Genomic DNA, 21,332 nt, shown 5'->3' on the forward strand with positions numbered 1-21,332 from the left:
TTTGTACGCTGTAAAGTATCTCATATAAACTACTAGCTTTTTCTGTAGGCCAGTTGTCATGCTGAATGTCTTTGAGGTAAGAAGATCCATTGGTGAGTGAGTGTGTGTGTTCAGGAGAGGAGAGGTCAGAGAATAAAGGGCAGGTTTATAGAAAGTCAGTGTAATCCGCTCTCACTCTCCAGGGTAGGACCCTCCGCGTACGTGTGCATTTAGTTAAACAGGCCCAGTGTGTGTGCTTCTCCTCACACTAAGTTTGAAAGTCACTTTGAAATGTTTGTCAGCTAACCTTTGGGAATCAGAAATCATTACTTGAGCTTGTCAACATCAAAGACCAGTGTTGGAGGCCAAATTGTCCCCAGCACTGCAACACACCGATCTCCAGATAATTATGCACTCTTTTTTATTCAATTCATCTCTTTCTTCCTTCACCCATTCCTTATTTCTCCTCTTCCAGTTCCATCTTCATCTATATTCACCGTACACTCACATTCACTCCTCTATTCATCCTTCTCTCCACCCCTCTGATCAAACTGTTTGTTCTTTCGCCTTGTCCGTCCCTTTGTCTCCCTCTCTCTCTTCCTCCTTGCGGATTAGTTCTCCGTTTTTTTCTTTCACCTTTACCGAGTTGTTTGGCTACACCACGTTCTCTTCCCCCTTTCCTCCCTTACAGGTACGCAGTCCTCTTTTAAACTTTAACACTATTCCTGTGTGGCTCATGAATAAGTAAGCGGATGCCTTCTCCTCCTGGGACGCTCAATAATTCATAGTCTCCACACACAGCAAACTTAAGTTTACTGAAACAAAAAAAACAAAAAAAATACACGAACGGAATTTAAAAACCCGAGGATAGAGGAATGATTTATTGATAAATATCACAAGGTCTGGTGGGGATACTTTAGTCTGTCTCTGTCTCTCCCTCCATCTCCGGCTGTCATCCCCTGCTCTCCGATAAAAAGAGTTTGAGAGCTTTTCATTTGAGAACGTCCCCTCCCCCTTCCACTTTCTTCAGTGTCGACACATCGTCTCAAATCCCAAAAATTCATTATTTTTATTCTCCCTCTCCTACCCAAAGCGTGAAAGTTGGTAGTCATGGATTTTTCTTTTTTTTTTAATTTCTCACTCAGGATTAGTTCTTAATCGAATCAGCTATTTTCACAGTCAATTCGCCATACACTCTTGGGTAAAGCGTTTCAGCCAATCGTTTGACTGCTATTTCCCTTCTGTCTTTTCCCCCCAGTGTTTGTTCAGGCCAATAAGCTGCAGCAGCACATCTTTGCCGTCCACGGACAGGAGGACAAGATATACGACTGCTCCCAGTGTCCGCAGAAGTTCTTCTTCCAAACTGAGCTCCAGGTGAGTAATGCAGAATCACATGGCAGTTCAACAAAAGCATGTCTTTCTGGAATATGACTCCAAAAAAAAAAAAAAAAAAAATGTCCCCTTTTTTTCATTCACTGTCAACAATATTTCATGTGTCACCGCATGGAGTCCTGGATAAACAAAAAGGTTGTTTTACTAAAGCTTCAAATGCTAAATTTTCTTCTGGGTAAAAATGGTGGATAAAAGAAGGGCAAACTGTAACAGATATTTTCCTTAATGCGCACGTCACTTCACTATCAGCAAGTATCAAAATATTGCTCTTACAATTCGATGTAAACCATGAATTGATACAGTTCCTAATACACTTACTCACAAGTAACTCAATACTTTCCAAAGCCAATTGAATTGTAATGATAAGAAAAACTTGAATCTAGAAACGGCTATGTAAGAAAAATATTTGTGCCGTGATAGACCTGTCAGAATTAAATATTCCAGGAAGCCATGTAAGAACTTCTGATGTTCATGTTTTAATGTTTTCTAATCATATTTTATGTGTCATATGTGCAATGAATCTCCTTGTAGTAGCAAAATGTGTATCTGCTTTGTGACGTTTGTAATATTGTATTCTGTAGTCAATCTCAGTTAGTCCTGATAGACACAGATGTGACACAGATCACAGCTAATAAGAGAATTAAAGGGGAAAACAAGGTGCATCCTCAAGCCAGTAACGATTAGACCCATTACTCTGCAAATCAATCACACCACCTGCTGTGACTGCTGGAACTCACATTCATCTACACACACACACACACACACACACACACGCATCGTCAGGGCAGACAACTGGGAATGCTGTCCCAGGCCCACTCTTGCTACATTTGCAATGCATATACAAAAACAGACTGTCATAGACATAGTTCATAGACATTGTGAATATACACACACATTAGGACAGTGGAAACTAGTATAGTGGAAACTCGCGGTTTAGAAATAAAAACAATGTTAAATGCAAATAAATAAATATATTAATGCATTTATCATTTTTATTTGAAAGGTTTTCTGTTTTCTTAATGTTTTTTTTGGTACTGTGTTGGATCACATCTTGTGTAAAATCAAACAAAACCAGCTAAGAACCACCGCATCACTAAGCACTATATATGAAGGACTGTACACTAATCACAGTTCCGATGGCCTTGAGCAGTTAGAGATACTGTACAGACAACTGTATGCCCTACAGGTTCACGCTCAAGTTCACAGCACAATCTGATGTCTGACAGCTCATCAAAAGCCGTTTGGCTACTGTAACAATAACACACTTTGTCCACTTGACATTATTCCTTTCCGGATGAGTCTCTGTTTCTTTTTCTTCCCTTTTTCATTCTCTTTCTTTTTGTCTTTGTTCTGTATCTGTTTCTCTTTCTGTCTTTTCTACTGTGATAGGTATAGTATTTTCTCTCTCTTTTACTGAATCCTTTATCTGAGTTCCCTGAGGGAGGCCCTGAACCCCTCCACTCTGAGACTGACACACACACATATAGTCTTTAGTGAGCAAGCACTACCACACACGTTTACAAAGTGCTGTACACTTTTTGGTAGAACTTTTTTTTTTACAGGTGTATTTTTACATTGTGGTACCTAACATCCCATTTCTTTTGCCTTGACTCTATGCCTTGACGTACTCTGACAGCGATTTAATCCTTAACTTCGTTTCATCGCCAACGTTCGCTATTGCTCATGTTGTCTCAAACCACTTCTTATTGAAAATTATTGACTTCTAGTCAGTTTGTCACTGCTAATCGCTGTTGATGTTAACACACTTTAAGAATTTTATTTTTATTTTATTTTTTATGCTTTTAAAAAATAAACAGCCTTTATTGACATTGTTTGGTACCACAATACAGTCTGGCTCTTTGTTGGTCGGGAGTTTTGTGTCTTCATTGCCCAACAAAAAGATGTTTTTTTTTGTATAGAAATACAGACATTCTAGTGTCTATGGTTGGTTTTAAGCACCTCTGGATGTTCCTGGCCCGTGGTAATTATTCCCGTAGGAAGCAGACATGGCAGAGCAGTGAGACACATCTGCTGACTCAAGTTTAGCTGGAGATATCACAGAGCTATGAGGTGAAAAATAGTATCAATTTTAGCACCAACACAAATGCAGACATCTCAGCCAAGCCTAAGGGCCAGGCAGAATTTAAATCTCTCTCTCTCACACACACACTTTTTCCTCCCACTCAGTCCCTTCTAAAGGGCTAAAACTAAATGTGCTGGTTAAAAAAGTTACTGCTAACCGGTTGATTCCCCTTTAGGGACTCGTCTTTAGTGGTGCAACACTCTGATAGTATCAGCGCTGTATTCAGTATTGTTGAAGGATTTTTATGACCATTTTTGGAGATATTCTTGGATTGGAGTATTGAGTATTGGAGTGGACCAAATGTAATGTAGTTTAAGATGCATAGTGTGATTGTGGCCTTATGAGCACTCTCATTTGCATTAAAATGTGGTCATATATACCTTTGCTCTGCAAAATTTCACAGGCAAAATCTAGTCACTTCCACGCAATCTGGAATTTCACACAAGGATGAAACATTTCCTCACACAGATTCTTAATGTTTTTCACAGGAAATTGCCATGTAGACAATAGACAATGGACCTTTTTTGCAATAATATGACCGCGCCTTTAGTGTTGGTGTTGGAGCCTTGCAGTTAGCCGACATGCCCCAACTAAAATGTGCTAAACTAACAGTAATCTTAATGTACTGCTGCTTCTGTAGTTGCTTGTAGTTTGCATTGGTCAGAAAGGAAAGACTTACTCATTGTGCACAGCTGGCTAGATTCTCACTCAGGTATTATAAAAATATAGACCAGAAGTTCTGTATTGTATGCAAGGCTGTCCTTAGGGCAGTGCAATTGGTGTGACTGCACCAGGCCCTGCACTTAAGGGAGCCAGGGAGTGAACGGACTGAGGGGGAGCCCCTGATTCCTCTAACTCACACTGGGCCCCGTCCCAGGCTTAGTACGTCCCTAATTGTACAGTATGTACTTACTCAAACCTGATAGTTTTCTGGTTCCTGTTAGGCTCGGCTTAGGTAGCAGAGCTTTAGGTGTGAGTTTGAATCTTTCAACATTTTCTGATAGTATTTCTCTCCTTAAGTGGCAAACATAAAGACCAAACATGAAATATAAAATATGTCTGCTGAAAACTTAACAATAATGTTAATATACTGTTGCTAGGTTAGTGGCAGTATATGGAGGCGATTGTTTCTCTATCGGCCTCTCTCTCTGTGCTGATTATGGGGCAGACAGATTGAGTAGGGGGAGGACTGTGAATAACTCAGCCCACAGTGGCTGCCACGGGGCCGCTGGGGTCAGCTGCATCCTGCCCTAGCCCAAGTTACATTCATCTTTGTGAGCTATGGGCCACCATTCCTGCAGCCCCCTCCAGCGCCCGCCTGTGTGTGTTGGTGGGTGGGTCTTCATAAGTAGCAGGGAGTGAGGTTAATAGCTTACTCAGGTCCATGACTTAATATTTTAGGGGCTTGGGGGGTGTGACCTAAATCTCCTGCATGGCTCAAACACCCCACCCCTCCACGTGAGCCCCCGGCCGCGGCGTGACAGTGATATAAGGCCGGCGGCGCTGGGCATATGGCCGGTCAGTCCATTTAGCAGCAGGGGGAGCACTGGACCCTGTCGGTCACTGTCTGCCTCACCCTGAGGCCGGCCAACCGAGATACTTTTACCAGCCCATGGCTCAGCGGGCGCGCCCCATCACTCCCATCCGCTCCGTCCCCCCGCATCCACTCCAGGCCCACCTGAGCGGTGACGGCGGTGAGGAATAGAGCAGTCAGCCTCTGTTCCGACGTCCGGGTTTTACCATGCTCCTGCCCAGGTGAAATGAGACTTGAACGTGTGTGTATATTGTTAACAAGACTGAATGGAATGGACGGGCATGGCCTGTGTGCCCTACCCAGCATGCCCTCCCAGTGCGGTCCCACTCTGAGTTAATCCTCGCCTTCCCATGAGCCTTCGCAAGACACGTTACTGTATCATCCCCCTCTCCCTTATGGCAAACTTTGCTTCCATCCTTTATCTTGTCTCTAATTCTTTCTCTCGTTCGCACTCCCACCAACTCCCTCCCTTCCTCAAACTGTTTCCAACTCTCTCTCATTCGCCTTTTTATGTCTCTCATTCTTTCTCCCTTTCCCATTTTCTTTTTTCTAGCTCCCAGAAGAGCCAGCCCCCATGCATATTTTAGCCCCTCTGTGTTGCCCCCACCCACCCCTCTCTCTCCGTCTCCCTCTTTCCTTTCTGCCTCTCCCTGGTGCCCCATAAATAGTGCAGATGTAAGCTGGTAAATAAGTGATGCTTCGCCCCGATCAGCGCAGCTAGACCTACTCTGCTGGATCCTCCACTCCTTTGTTAGAAACTTCAGAGACTTTTTGTGTGAGCAAGTGTGTGTGTGTAGATTTTCTTTCAGTTGTTATTTTGTTTCCCCAGGTGAACTCCCAACCGCCCACCCTTCGGCCCTTCCATAGGCACTGCTGTCACTCTCTGACAGCGCGCCTCATTTTTACACACTACCGGTTCTGATTGAGCCCTCCAGGGGGCGCCGCATTCCCCCCATGCCCTGTATCCCTTCCCCGCTGGCATGTGTGTGCACACGTGGGTGTATGGTATTTCCTTTAGCGCTGGTTAATATTTAACCATACTCAGCAGTTTGGATGGATCGGTGTGTGTGTGTGTGTGTGTGTGAATGGAAGGAAGGAGGGGGGTCTTTGCACTTGTTTGTTTGTTGATGCCTCCTTGTCTCCCCCCCCCTTGACATTGCGAAAGTGTTGAATATTTGAGGGCTGTGAGTTCTCATACAGCACTAAGTGGAGTGATGTAAGGAGGCTGCTTTCATTGGAGCACACACGCACGCGCTTTCTCACACACTTTCCATTTTTCACAGAGGTGGAAGAAGAGCTTATATGATATAGAACTACAATTCATATTCCGTATTGCACTTTTTGGAGATGAGGTAGACCGTTTCTCAACCTCTACTATTATTGGTCATATTTAGGGTTACAGGTTTGTTCAAATCCCTAACCCTAAGTATTTTGAGGTTATATATAAACTACTGTTCAATTTTAGGGTCAGAATTTTCTTCTTTTATTATTCAACAAGGATTCATTAAACTGATCAAAAGTGACAGTAAAGACTTTTACTTTAGCAAAAGATTATATTTCAAATAAATCATGTTCTTTTGAACTTTCTATTCATCAGAAAATCCTGAAAACAATGTTTCGGTTTTTACAAAAATTAAGCAGCACAACTGTTTTCAACATTGATAATAAGAAGAAATGTTTCTTAAGCACCAAATCAGCATATTAAAATGATTTCTGAAGGATCATGTGACACTGAAGAGTAATGGCTTCAGAAAAATCGTACCAACCCCAAAGTTTTAAACCGTGGTATATATAAAATATAGACAAAATAAAAAGCAATACGCACAGCAATATGCTAATAAAAGAAGCAACAACAAAGCATTGTGCTAAAAACACTCAGGCAAATTCAAAGGGCTAGGACCACTGACATTTTCTTCAGAATACATCAAATCTGGCTTAAACTAGAATTAACATTAGCATATAATCAAATGGGCACATTTTTACTCATATAGGCTAACCCACATTAAGCAAATCAGAGAGTTAAGAATTGTAGAAGCTCCAAAAACATTCATAGAATCTGTTCCATTATGTGTCAAATTAGAATCATAATGTACATGGAGAGTTTGTCCGGTGTGCTTTGAATCTGGTTTTGTGTGCTGTAGATATTGATATAGGTTTCTATTGTGATGCTCAATTTTATTAGTGCCAGTGTGTGTGCGTGTCCCAGCTGCCCTTGCGTCTGGAGTGGCAATGTACGTTATTAGAATGGGGATCTGGAGGGCTCTCTTCAGAGCCCTAACCCCAACACACACACACACACACACACATGCCTACAGCTCCTCAAATCCACCTTACCTGCTGCTGATTGGCTGGCTGGTGGAGGAGTTGTCAGGGGACTGCAGTAGTGTCTCCAGCTAAAGCTATGAGCCCTGTGTTTAGAACAGCTCCCTCTCGAAGACCACGACATCCGCAAGCCTTCTGACATGAAGAGTCCCAGGTCTCGGATCTCTCCAATGGTGCCATTATATGAGAACACGAAATGCAGCCAAGCAAATGTAGCCAAGAGTTAATAATAAACTAATGAAACCACTTGCTAATGCTTTCCGTTATCTAAGTATGTAGGAAGTTAGCATACCAAACAGGAGCATGTAAGAAGTGTGTCATGGTGTTACGAACTTACATTGCCACACTGTTTTTGATTGAAATTCTCCTGGCGGTGGGTGGCTGGTGGACATTGGAGTAAACTAGAATCGGAGAGAACATGTTTAAGTTGTTTACCTGTTTGCATTTGTTTTGTTGCTCTGCCCTTGCTGAGACAAAGATTCAAACAAAGCTCCGGCCTGGCGAATTCAAATCAAAAACACTCACCATGGGGCGGCACTAATCTTCAGAGTAAATCAACACATTCGCATTCATTTATTACAACGTGGGACATCGGTTTCGGCTGCGAGCGTGCACGTGCGTGTTTATGTTGAGATAAAAATGAAGTAAATGCCTTTTTGCAAATTTTCCAGTGAACCCACCCACACTCCTGATTCTGTCACGAAATACCCCTGCTTGGAACAATCTATAAAGTGGAGGAAAGAAGGGAGGAGGACGTGGAGGGAGAGAGAACTTCAGCGGGATGGCACATAGGGAGATATGGTGTCTGTGCTAAATTAAATAATTTGGGGACTGGCATGAGAGGGAGATGGAAAGGGAGAGAGGGAGGGGGGGTAAGGAAGAGCGAGGGGAAAAAAAGAGAGATGTGTCCACTGGGATCACTATAAAGCGTTTTCTCATATCCATCTCTCATGATAGCCTGTTCCTTTAACGCACAGACAGAGCGAAGGATATGTTGAGACGCAACATGAGAGAAAGCGAGCTGAAATGAAAATGTGAAGACAACAGAAGAAGGAGGGGGTGTGTACAGCACATGCCCCAGTCAGATATGACAGTTGAGCAGGGTTGTGCTGTGGCGCTACAGCTCTGCACTGCGTGGTGTGTGTTGTTGTCTCGTGTGTGGGTTGCCAGCTCGGGACTGGAACTGTCGTGGCTGTGACAGTGACGTATGAGTCTAAGCGCTGTCGGTGAGATGACTCTCGCTGCTCGACACTCTCAACGCTCGACGCACACGCGTGCGCATGCACACTGAGCGCAGCTGTGATCTGGAGGGTTTGGGAACTGTGGATACTTCACTCTGTTTGCCTCGCTCATTAACATAGCATAACAGATGAGAAGACTTGATCTTAAAGGAATACTTCACCCAGAAAGGAAGATTCTGTCATTATTTACTCCCTCATGCTGCTCCAAAACTGTATGACGACTTTTTTTTTTTTTTGTCCGTGCAATGGAATCAGTAGAGACCAATGCTGTTTTAGACCCCATTGACTTTCATTTTTGGACAAAATCAGCTAAAACATTCTTCAAAATATCTTCTTTTTTGTTCCACAGAATAAAGAAAGTCATTCAGGTTTGGAACAACATTTGGGTGAGCACATAATGACAGAATTTTTAATTTTAGGCCAAAACTTTTAATTCGTGTATTTCGATTTTTCAAAGTCCTTTAACTTTGTTTATTTCCAGATTTTTAATTTTAGACATCATTCTTCTAAGTTTTAAAGTAATAGTTTATCCAAAAATGAAAATTCTGACATTTTTTGGAGGAACACAGAGGATATTTTGAAAAATATCTGAGTGTTTTTTGTCCACGCAATGAAACTCACTGTTTTGGTCCCCATTGACTTTCATTGTATGGAGAAAAACATTCTTCAAAATTTTAGATTTTGTGTTCTGCAGAAGAAAGAAACTTAAACAGGTTTGGAATGACATAATCTTTAGTAAATGATGACCGAATTTTCATTATTTTGGTGAACTATACATTTAAGGCAAAACCTAAACAATATGAATCTTTTATTTATTTAAAATCACTTACTTTTTACTTTCGTACATTTATTTTCATGTTTAAATAAAATTTAGATTTAAATTAGGTTTGAATGAGATACATTTAATCCCAGAATTTTAATGTGACTTTATTGTCAAATGGTTTGTTTAATTCTACCATGTTGTGACCAGACATGTTGCGCTAAAATCCCAAGTAATGCTCCTTAATGTATATTAATCATCAAATATAAATGAGGAGAGACTGACTGTGGAAGTTTAGAATATTATTTATTATATAGTAGTTTATATTATTTATTATAGTTTTGAAAATTATATATTATCAGACGACAAATCCATTCATTTCCACAAGGAGTAACCAAAGAACTTTTCTGATGGGCTGTGTATTGTCACATGACACCCGGTTTTTGTGGCATGGTAAGACAGAACAGGACAAAATTGCAACTACTTTGGTTTCAAGAAAGCTTCACTAATATTGGACTTCACTGGTGGAAAACATTTCAGTGCTACAGAAGTGTAGAATATGGCCTTTAAAAAGTTGTCTCTCTTATTCTCTCCATCTCATTTTTCTCTCTCTCGTAACACACAGAAACTGGTAGGGGTCTCTCTCAACCTGACACTTTGGTTCAGCAGCTGGAGCTGACAGCACACTCTATAAATCACACAGCTCTGACAGCACACCTCACACACTCTCCTATTCTCTTTTCCTCTTCGCTCTCACTCGCACTCTGCCTGCTAGGCTCACATATCGTTGTGACAACAAAGTGTTGACATTGACTGGCTGTAGATAACACACACACTAGCCCTTTCTCTCTCTCTTTCTCTCTGATCGCCGCATCGTTCACCGCGTAATGCGTTTTCTCTCTCTGTCTTAGTTTAGGGCTGCTTTGGAGTCAAAACCTCCTCCCTGAGGGGAATCAGGGAGGGTTTTAGTGAGGCTATGACATGGAAAGAGAGTGTGTGTACTTTGAGTGCATCTCTGAGTGGCAGAACACAGCTAGCGTAGCGTAGCCTAGTGTTAGCCTAGCGCAGTGCTATCACCCATGACACGGCTCTACTGAGGCCACCGAGCTCATCTAACATTCGAACCTCCACACTCCACAGATCTCACGAAAGCACAACTGTGTGTGCATGTCCGTCTGGGTGTGTGCATGCATGCGTGTGTTGTTTTTTGAACGTAGCCTGTCTTTATGTCTGCACATTGTTGTTTGATGCCTGCAGAATGTGTGAAATGTTATATTAGAGACTACTTACAAAAAAGGACATGTACCATGTTAACCATAGTTTTGTCAAAATACACATATTAATCATAGTTAATCCATATGAACTGTGGTAAATTGAGCTTAGCAACAGTTGTTAACATTAAATGGCATTTTCAACTTTTACTTTAGTAATACAATGTTTTTTGAGTGAAAATGAGAACAGGATAAAATCATTGGACAACAATTTATCCACCAGGAATTGATTGCCTCATGAAAAATGAATGTCACTTATGATGCATTTATTTGATCGAAAAACAGAAACAGTAATATTCTAAAATATTATTACAATTTAAAACTAAAATTATATTAATATAATTAGTATAATTAAATATAATGAATACTTAGTTGCACAGCGAAGCCGGCCGTGACTACAGCACGTAATATCACAAAATATTAATAGTTTTTCTTGTGTGACGGAGAAGTTCTGCACCACGACTCGACGGTGCTTATTTGGACAGCTCAATTTTTCCTGCATCCGTTTTAAATGCCTCATCACACACGTGGGTACACATACGTCCTTACCAAAGCAACCCATGCAGATAGGTTGGTTGTCTAGACGCACAAATCTTATCTGCCTGAAGTCTGAACATAGCCTTTGATTACGAGAATTGGATATTTTCTTTGGATCTAAACTACCCAGACCTTAGTATGTGGCCTTGTTAGGAGATGATTGACAATATTCGCTTCACCTGTGGCCACAAATTGTTGTTGCGATGGTACATTTTGATAAGGGTCTGTCTGTATGCCAGTCATGTGCTGCTATTTGATGCCTGGAGAACGTGTCAAATGTTATATCAAACACAGCCGACAGCATATGTTGACTTTTAGAACCGGCACTACTCTGTTGCTGAAGATTACATCAGTTGCTTATGTACATCATCACTGTATAATTAATCCCCTGTACATTTAGTATTTATTTGGCAACCTGGCGCTTGACAGAGATGTACCAATGTCAGATATACAGTATGTACAGTATGAGTGTAAACAAAGCATGTGTGATGGTGGGGCGCGTGTGTGTGTGAGTGATGAATGTGAAGAAGCTGCTCTGGAGCACGGAGGTCAGATGAGGTCAGTCATAGTGGAATCACTCCCTCCGCTCCTTTCAAAGAGAACAAAATGACAAAACTGATTTTGACTGAAATCACCTGGATTTCTCTCTCCATGAGGCATTATGCTCAAGGCATAAATTTATGAAACCAAATAGGCCGCAAATGAAAGTGTGAACAGGTGTTTATATATTATATTATATTATATTATATTATATTATATTATATTATATTATATTATATTATATTATATTATATTATATTATATTATACATGTTGCCTGATTCGAACTTGCATCGTCCACATGAACACCTTGGCTCAATGGGTGCTTATCACTAGATCATCTGTCAAAAGCATATTTGTTTACATTTGTATTCATTGAGATTCACACATAATACGCCTCCAGTCCTGGTCAGGCCAGAAAGGGGAAAGCAGTTGGACAGTGATGTGGGTGTAGTGCACTTCAGTACAACAGGACGTGGTTGCAGGGAAGGTGCTAAATTCAGGGACAGGCACTCTCTGGGTGGAGAATGGTGTGAGTAGGTGGGAAGAGGGGAGGGATGAGGGAATCCAGGGGCAGGGCAGGGGGGCATTTATTTGTAGCACACTCCCAAGTGAGTTTCCTGTCTCTGGGAGGTGAGAGCTGGGAGCATATGAAGCTTTAAGACAGCCCATCTGCTAGTCTCCGGCCATTGGAAGACTGTCAAGCAGGTCTAAAAATAAGCTACTCTAAAGTGCACCAAGCGGCAAAGGTGATTTTTCATTTTGTGTTAAAAACAGAGCAGAGAGGGACAGACTTGCGTCCTAAGAGCAAAGCTGCGCTCGCTATCTCCCCCACCCACCACCTCTCTCTCTCGCTTTCTTTCTCTTTCTCTCATACTCATTCACAATCTCTCTTCCTCTTTTGAGAACTTTACTCTCTCTTTCTCATTCATGCTCCACCTCTCTCTCTAACCCCCTTCTCATCTTTTTCTCTGTCCCATGTCTTTCTATCAGCTTCAATATTTCCTCTCCCTGTCTGCGTTTAGCCATACAGACAGTAGACAGACTAAGAGCACTTTATAAAGCCGATAGCAGAGACACACTGTCTGTTCATTTGTGTGTGAGCAAGCATCTGGATATAGTAGTACAGTGAGTACCAAGTGGATCTATTATATGTACTACATTCTAGTGTGTGTGTGTGTATGCGTGTGTGTGTGTGATCACAGGTATATCGACTATTTAGTGTTTTTTTGCATTTTAGTGTTCTAATTGCTTCATACAATTAGAGTTTGAGCGATCTTCTCTGTTTTTTGTACACGATTACCAGAATAATTGTGGTTTTTTTTATAAATATGAATTTCAATTTCAATTATATTAATTACTATAAAAATGTCTGTATTTCAAATATATAATATATACTAAATTTATGTGTATATATATATATATATATATATATATATATATATATATATATATATATATATATATATATATATATATATATATATATATATATTGTATTTGTATATATTGTATGACATAATTTATCATATATTGTGATTATAATGCATTTTTATTATATAAATATATCATGTAATTTCAGTTCTGAATCATGTAGCACAGGACGCATATGCCTTTTTCGTGTGTTTTAACTGGGTAGCGGCTGCTTTCCACTGTTCTGAGGTCAGCTCATAGACGTCAGTAATTCCAAAGAATCCTGTTACGAAAAACAGTTTACTGACAGAACGGCCACCCTCTCCAACAACACTTTCTCTCTCTCGCTCTGTTCGCTCTTGCAGAACGAGCCAACACATTAGAGTTTCACTGACACTGCACCGTCCCCAGGGGGCACCACAGAGCCGGGAGCCAGGGGCCCTGCGGCACACACACGCTCGCGCACACGAACAGCCCTGATTGAAAGTGACATGACAGCCGCTCGGTCCGGCTGTATGTGCATGCTCTGTGTGTGAAAAGAGGCTGTGTAGGGAAACGTAGATTTGATTTTCCTTTATCTTTATCTCCCCACCGCCTCCCCCTTCTCTCTCTCCCCCTCCTCAACCCCCCTCGGTGAGTGCAGCAGTCTCGCAGTCACTGCATCAGTAATGTGACTGGGCCATATTTCCCAGGAGTGCACAGCTCCGCAGGATTTAGCCTCTCTTTTATAACCAGTTTAGGAAAACAATGACAGCGTAGATATTGACTGAGCTCGCAGGGGCTGTTCTGCCCACCGAACGGCCTCCCCCCGCTCCGTCGCCAAGCCAAGGGGGGAAAGGGATAGGACGCTGTTCCGTGCATTACGCCATGCCCTCTTCACGTCGCTGCGATTGAAGGTCCGCTCGGTGGAGGTGCGTCACGAATAAACCTGCAACGAGCTCCTAAAACTGTGCTTGAAATCCAGAGGAAGTCGTCACATTTCCGTCACAACAAAGGTGCATGACCCGTGAGCGAGCCTTTAGCATGTTTGCAAGCTCTTCAAGTTCTCGTACAAAAGTATAGCGGTATGCAACTCATTCGACACTTCGTGCGCAGGTTTTGGCGCATTCAGTCACTGCTCTTCCATGACTGTTTAAACAGCCTCCATCTGTGTTGCCCACCTCTCTCGCTCTAACTTCCACCCCTTCAAGAATATATCAATTACAGCTGCATTGCACTGATGTCATATTGCGAGTCATTATCAGATTCAGAGACACACACCATTCTGGCGATCGATCGCCTGTGGCTTAATCAATAGCGCTGCCCCCGACAACGCGCTCGGATGAAGAGAACAAACTGCGACCGGCCTGAAAATGTGTTTGTTCCAACACACTGATTAACTAATTTAAACAAGTGTTGCTGGTTTGATCGCCCACACATCAGCTGCCATCTTTCAAGAGAGATATCGGAGCGATGGAAATAGATGCGCGCGAGCTGGGCAGCTGAAACCCAACAGTGTGTAGCATTTCTAAGGGTGTGTGTGATTAGACGGAGCAGATGTATGATACCACAGTGGCTCTTATATGCCAGAGATAATGAAATAAGCTGAGCGACGGATGTTGATTGTGGCTAGTGGCCGCGTGTGTGTTACCTACAAAGGCATGTGTGCGCTGGGGAGTCTGAGCACATGTCTTTTGTTTTAGTGAAGTGAGGGATCTATGTGTGTGTGTATGAAGGAGGTTGTGTACTGTATGTAAGGTCGGGCTCCCCGCACCCTTCCAGTCCTACTGTGCCGTTTCCATCAGGCCACTGCAGTGCTGGTGTAACCCTAGACCCCAGGGAACAACACTGCCTCTCTGTCCCTCCACCTCCAAATCAATACAGCTCCACACAGTCCTGACAACCTGGGGGAGACCATACACACACACACACTCCCTTTCTCTGTCACAGATGCATTAGCAGTCAAAAGTTTTGGATCGGTAAGATTTTTAATGTTTATAAAAGAAGTCTCTTCTATATATATATATGTATGTATGCATGTATGTGTGTGTGTGTGTGTATATATATATATATATATATATATATATATATATATATATATATATATATATATAAATTATATTATATTTATATAAATTATATTATATTTATATAAATTAAATTATATTATATTTATATAAATTAAATTATATTATATTTATATAAATTAAATTATATTATATTTATATAAATTAAATTATATTATATTTATATAAATTAAATTATATTATTTATATAAATTAAATTATATTTGATTTATTTCATAGATTTATATATTTTTGGGGGGTGTAGGGTGTAGACAGGAAATTAGGGTTGAGAGAGTGGGAACGGTATCGGGACATGACTGAGGTTAGACTTTAGCAAAGCTGGATCACACTGTATCGACCAATCAGAATGTAGGACCGAAATGATCGGTTTTACAGCGTGAAATACTTTATTCTTAATTTAAGACATCAAAAACAAATCACGAAGGCTTGAACAGTGACAGTATGGAATGAATTGAGATTAAATGACATGAGATTATTATTACTATTATTAGTGTTATTGTTTTTGTTGTTAGATCATCAGCGTGAATGAAAACATAGGCCGACCCAGATGTTAATTTGGTCTCATGTTGAGCCGTGGTATGAGGTATATTCGTTTGGCTCTGCGGCAGGTGAAGATTGCGTTTGGAGAGGGATTGGCTTTGCGGGGACTAACTGATAATTGATTGAGCAGCAGCATATTCTTGGGGACTCGGCTAAGGCAGGTTTGGGTAAATTGGGTCGTTAGTTGCTCTTGACATGTGCACATGTGACAATGTGGGCAGGTACGCTGTATTGACTCATTGCTCATTGTCATGCGAGTCCCAGGATTATTTTCAGTCGTGTTTCACCGTGCCGCCGCTTTTTCCCGTTACGTTTTGTTGTAATTCCAATATGCGAAACAGGTGCTCGGTGATGAGGACAAATGATTTACAATATGTTTGGGTTTTGTCCGATATGCACCTCCATCTCGTTCTCCTCTCCGCCAGATCTCAGAGCGAGACATAGACAAGGCTGGCCTCTGCTGGAAGGGGGAAGGCAGCGCAGGCAGCGTAATGCAAAAGGAGAAGTGCTTTGCTCTCATAATGGGGTCAGTGGCTCCCAGAGAGATGCGTCTCCTCGCTCAAGAGCCCTCCTCGTGCGCGTCTCCTCTCTGTTCCATGCAGGAGGGGCGGGAAAAGAGAGAGAGAGAGAGAGAGGCCGGGATGGAAAGAGAAGGAGGACGTAAGACTCGCATCCCCTGACAGACTGCCATTGATTCGGTCTGGGGTTTTAAGACCCAGTGGTTTGGCCTTCCTCGGATGGAACTGCCCATCCCCTTTCGCCAGCAATCATTTGCAAAATATGTGCACTAAGATAAGAGGCCGAAGAATAAGAATAAGTATTTATCAACGAAAAACCATGTTTAATCCTTCAGATTTGTCTCCCCCTTTCCGTTTTTTTTTTATATCGGGGCATAAAAACAGCCTATCTCTCTTGGAGAGATTAATCTTGGAAAGGAGCTTTGAGAGGGAAAGTGGGATGATTGCCGGCTCTTCTCTGGGAATTGGGTTTATGGTCCAGGGAAAAGCATGCGGAAAAGCAGAGCTGCCGAGAGACCGCGGCAACACAATAACCCTTTAGCCTGTGCATATCTGCTTGTGTTTAACCCTCACGCAACGGCTGATTGATCTGTTTACGTGATCACGGTTTTAGGTCATTCTTCTGTCCCCTTTCCACTATTATCTGTCCTTGTGATGAGTACGCCATACACTCTTCAAAATAAAGGGGTTTTTAATGGCGTTTATGGTTATATGAAGACTCTGTAACATCCATGGAGACTTCTTTATAGTGGAAAAAGGATGCATTTCCACAATTCTTGTAAACGTTTTTTTCATTTAAAAAAAAAGTTACATTTATAACACTATGCTTTGTGATAATGTATATACTCTGTTACTGTATATTACCTTATATAACTAGCTAACACTGCTGATAGGGTGTTTCTACTCTGACCAACGTAATCAATCTCTATTTTTTTCCTCTTTTTAAAAATCATGGATTGTTTCTTTTGCTGTTTGAGTCAATGGGAACACAAAAGTTACATTTCTGCTTCTGAGAACCCCAGAAATGTCAAACGGGTCCATTGAAATGACCTTCACAGCAAGAATTATTTTCTTTTTTTAAAGAACAGTTCACTAAAAGGTTCTTTGGGGAACCCAAAATGGTTGTTCTATGGCATCTCTGTGAAAAACCTTTATTTTTAAGAGTTCAATGTATTGCTGGAATTTGACACGCAATTGTTTTCAGCTCCTACTTCTTCACTTCAATACGGAGGGTTTTGATATGTGATTATAAATGTACGCTCTGTTCTCAGGAGTCCATAGAACGAAGGCATCGCGAGGCATTGTGCAGATTTAAAAGATTCATAAACATGGATCGAAGACTCCGCAATAAACAAATCAGGGGTTTCGCATTAGAAACGGAGAACTCTTAATCAAACGGAGGATGAATGTTGTGTTTTTCTGTCGGTACGGAAACGTGTGGGCGGATGAATGGGATCGCAAGTGCACATGTGCCCAATATTTAATGGGAGGGTGTGGAGAAGAAAGAAAACGGGAAGAAAGGAAGGTGTTCGCTCATGGCTCTGTCAAAGTGGGGCTGCTAGCCTTGAGATGGACGGACAGGCCTGGTGGGTAAATGGAACGAGAGATGGATAGAGGGAGAGAGCGAAGGAGACGGGTGGAGGTGTGGGCACGTAGCTTATTATTTCTCTCCTCATGTGTTCTCTTCTGTTCCCCTGCAGAACCACACACTGAGCCAGCACGCACAGTGAGACCGGGCCCCGCAGGACTCCCGGTTCAGCCTAGAACCCCGACCCAGGCCCGGTGGGGGAGGAACATTTCAACATCACAGCCAATCAAAGTGTCATTTGCTACTCACATGTAAAACTCTAACGATTCCGCCACCAGGCGCAGCTATTACGAACGGTGGGGAATGAATATTAATGGGATATGCTATTAAAAAAGAAAAGGAGAGAAAAAAAAGGAGATGGAGAGAAAAAGGTATTCTACGTGCAGTATTTTTTATTGTCCCTTCTTCCTGGTTGTGTGTTCTTTATTTTCTCCCCGTTTTCTTTTTGCTTTTTCTTGATTTTTGGGGACAAAAGATGAAAAAAATGGAAGGGAAAGACCCCCTCTGCCTGATTTTAATCTCTAGAAATACATATCTTGTCCTCTGTTGCTTCATGTATCAAACTTCATACGTGCCAATTTTGTTCTTTTCAAGGCATATATTCTCAGCCCTCTTTATTTGTTGATTTATTTGTACCATTTATTTCTTGCAGTAAATAGGTACTTGTGCTGTGCTGTGATTGCTTGCCAGTCGTAATATTTTTCCTTTCTATTATTATTGTTATATATTTTCTTTTTTCTAATTACAGTAAAAAGACAAAAAACATATAAAGAAAAAAAGAAAAAACATAATGGTTTTGATTGGATTTTCCAGTACATGGGCCTTATGGATGTTGTAAAAATGAATATCTTTGATTTCAGTGCAACTGGATGATGTCTGCTTTTTAAATGTGAATTAACCAGATTGCAATAAACTAGTACAGTTGAAAATAAACAAATAAATAAATCATGAATAAAGGGAATCTGTGCATCTGAAGTGAGTGTTCTTTCGAAGTGCAGATAAAGCGTTTGGAAGCAGCTGAACTCCTTAGAGTGGCTCTGTTCCCCCGACTCTGTGTGAGCTCTATTCTTCTTGTCATGCTTTCTATTTAACAATAAATATCAGTGAGCTACAGTAATGCTGCTCATAAAACATACAGATAATGTGAACGACAACGATGAAAACTCGTGGACGGGTGCGAACGGCTGAACGCAGTTTGATCATTCTGTTCGATATCAGTATTTCTAGGTGTTAATGTGGTTACAGTTCATATAATAAATATCATACAAATTCAAATCTACTATGATTCACCTGCAGAAGAGAAGATCATTGAGTTCACATTGTATCACTAATCACCGTTTTACTCAAACCCAGATCCGTGCTGCTTTCAGTGTTCAACTCAATGATAAGCAGTAGCAGACAGAATATTGTGGGATTATTATTGCACGGAAGGTGACGTTTTGTGACCTGCTGATGACAATACTGCTCTCAGTCACATATATGAGTTCAGCTGGAAAATATGATGATCTGAAAGTCTGTCATTTCTACACTGCATCGGATTTATTAATCCAATTTTAAAGGAAAAGATTTCTCATCTTGTATAATAAAAAAAAACAAAAAAAATGGAAAATCAGTTTCATAATGCAGAACTATATGATGATTGCAAATGTGTTATGTTTTCGGTTAATAAGGAAAAACCCAGCAGTGATCAGCAGATGACTCGCCGAATAAGGACAGAGACATCTATTTAAAGTAGTGTTTCTTCTTTTACCAGAGCAGTTTCTGCTTTAATTGCATCCATGTGTTTAAGCAGCTGGTTCGGCCGCTGAGTCTCATAACTTGAGCCGGACAGAAGGTCGGTACTGTTCCCAGAAATCAGCCATCGGAACGCATTGATACACCACAGGCCTCTGGGGGTCTCTGAAACGGTCCGCTTGGGAAACCGGGTTCAGCACACCATCTGAGTAACTCCTAAATACTTGGAAACTAGCATCTGATTCACCCACAAATATCCAAGAGTATTGAAAGATGCCCTTAACTGGGCTTGTGTTTGACTTAAGTATTTCAATGTAATGCAGTGAAAAGTTGATTAAATCTGTGCTGTATTAAGAGTGTGTGGATTTTAAATGGTAAATGTCCAAATGGGGCAAAAGGAAACTGTACCTTTGTATTTTGTGGTAGAATTATTTCAAATATTTGAGGAGATGATTTAGCCAATCTTGTCAGGGTTTTACAGACCCGCACATCCCAAGGACTCTCAATATGAAAAAAAAAAAAAGAAAGATTTTCTCTAAAACAAATCTATTACTTTTATTAGGAAAATTCACCAACATTACCACATTATATGATGCTTAACAGAGCTAGCAAGTCTTCTCAATAACATGTAAGCAATGTATGTGCTATGTATACAATAAATATTTTTGTGACATACTGTTATACATTATATATTCAAATGTTTTTGTTTGTTTTGTTACTATACAGTAATGATATAATTTGTTTTATTACTTTACGAGTGTTTCACTACAACATAATCGAACCCATTAACATAAACATGAGATAACCTTATCCGTTTCTTATCAACAAGTAGAACAGTAGTCGTGTGTACTTAAACAATTTAGCTTCAAGAGACGCTTGTTTCCTTTATCAGCGTCCCGAAGTCTTGTGATAGACTCGCATGAGCTGTTAGGGACCATCAATAAAATACCAAACGTTGTTGTATTTCATAACATTTAAGGGACAATGTCTGTATAAACATACAACTATTTTAACATCTGAGACATTATGTCGTTTTGTTAATCAAACCAATCCTCCGACATTAGCAGCCAGTGATTGTAACTTTTTTTCTTCTTTTTGTTTGCGTCACACCACAAACACACATTTTACCACTGTCCCTAAAAACAACCACACCAGTGAGTGAGCACAAGAAAAGTTTTCCAAATATCCACTTTATTCGGGCTATCGGACAGTTTAAAGACCTGGCTCAGATGCCCTGTGGGGAGCAATATTTGTCAATCATTTAGCTCATGAGATGAAACAAGGTAAATAATACTTATTATAATATGTCTGTTTATTATAGCGAAGTATCAGACAGGCAGTTCGTGCTTATTTTAGTTCCGGGTGTGTTTCGCTAAGATAGGAACCTCGGCTTACCAGGGAAGGCGTGTCACTGTCATTCAATTCTAAACCCAAACTCATGTGTATTAGTTATTAAATGCCCGATACAACGTCATTATTAATGCAAGTTTTGTGAAAACTGGCCACCAGAAGAGAGCATGGCTGCGGCGCTGCTGTCGGAGACGGAGATCAGCCAGCGGTCTATGGCAGAGGAGGATCCGAACGGGAATGAACATGGGGCGGCTGCGCACAGCACCTTGCCTCGCTGGGGACCGCAGCATGCCGGGGCCCGACAGCTCGCAGAGCTTTACTCTCCGGGTAAGACTAGCACATTGGGTGTCATTAAACAGATATATTTCTACATGAATTATCCTCCTACTGTTTCACTCTGCAGCATCATCGGGCCAAACTAAGGCCAGGAAAGCGCGCGCACGCACACAAAAGTTGCGTGTAGTC

The 21,332-nt window shown here is 41.2% G+C and overlaps 2 protein-coding genes across 8 annotated transcripts in view; both read left to right on the forward strand.

Moving 5' to 3' along the window:
- Positions 1 to 18,279, forward strand: part of znf423 (zinc finger protein 423) — a 156,361-nt gene extending 138,082 nt beyond the window's left edge. For all 7 annotated transcript variants that reach the window (XM_079873773.1, XM_079873775.1, XM_079873774.1 and 4 more), the window contains 2 exons: positions 1,238 to 1,353; positions 17,896 to 18,279. In XM_079873773.1, coding sequence (XP_079729899.1) covers positions 1,238 to 1,353; positions 17,896 to 17,925 — 146 coding nt within the window. In that variant the 3' untranslated portion in view covers positions 17,926 to 18,279. The remainder of the gene's footprint in view (positions 1 to 1,237; positions 1,354 to 17,895) is intronic.
- A 2,385-nt stretch (positions 18,280 to 20,664) lies between these two features.
- LOC307160312 (plasmanylethanolamine desaturase 1) overlaps positions 20,665 to 21,332 on the forward strand; it is a 28,739-nt gene continuing 28,071 nt past the window's right edge. Inside the window, exons 1-2 of the mRNA XM_079874308.1 lie at positions 20,665 to 20,800; positions 21,027 to 21,194. Of these exons, the coding sequence (XP_079730434.1) occupies positions 20,791 to 20,800; positions 21,027 to 21,194 (178 nt within the window). The 5' untranslated portion in view covers positions 20,665 to 20,790. The remainder of the gene's footprint in view (positions 20,801 to 21,026; positions 21,195 to 21,332) is intronic.

This window comes from Squalius cephalus (genome assembly GCF_949319135.1).
Source record: "Squalius cephalus genome assembly, chromosome: 6".
NCBI classification, from domain to species: domain Eukaryota; kingdom Metazoa; phylum Chordata; class Actinopteri; order Cypriniformes; family Leuciscidae; genus Squalius; species Squalius cephalus.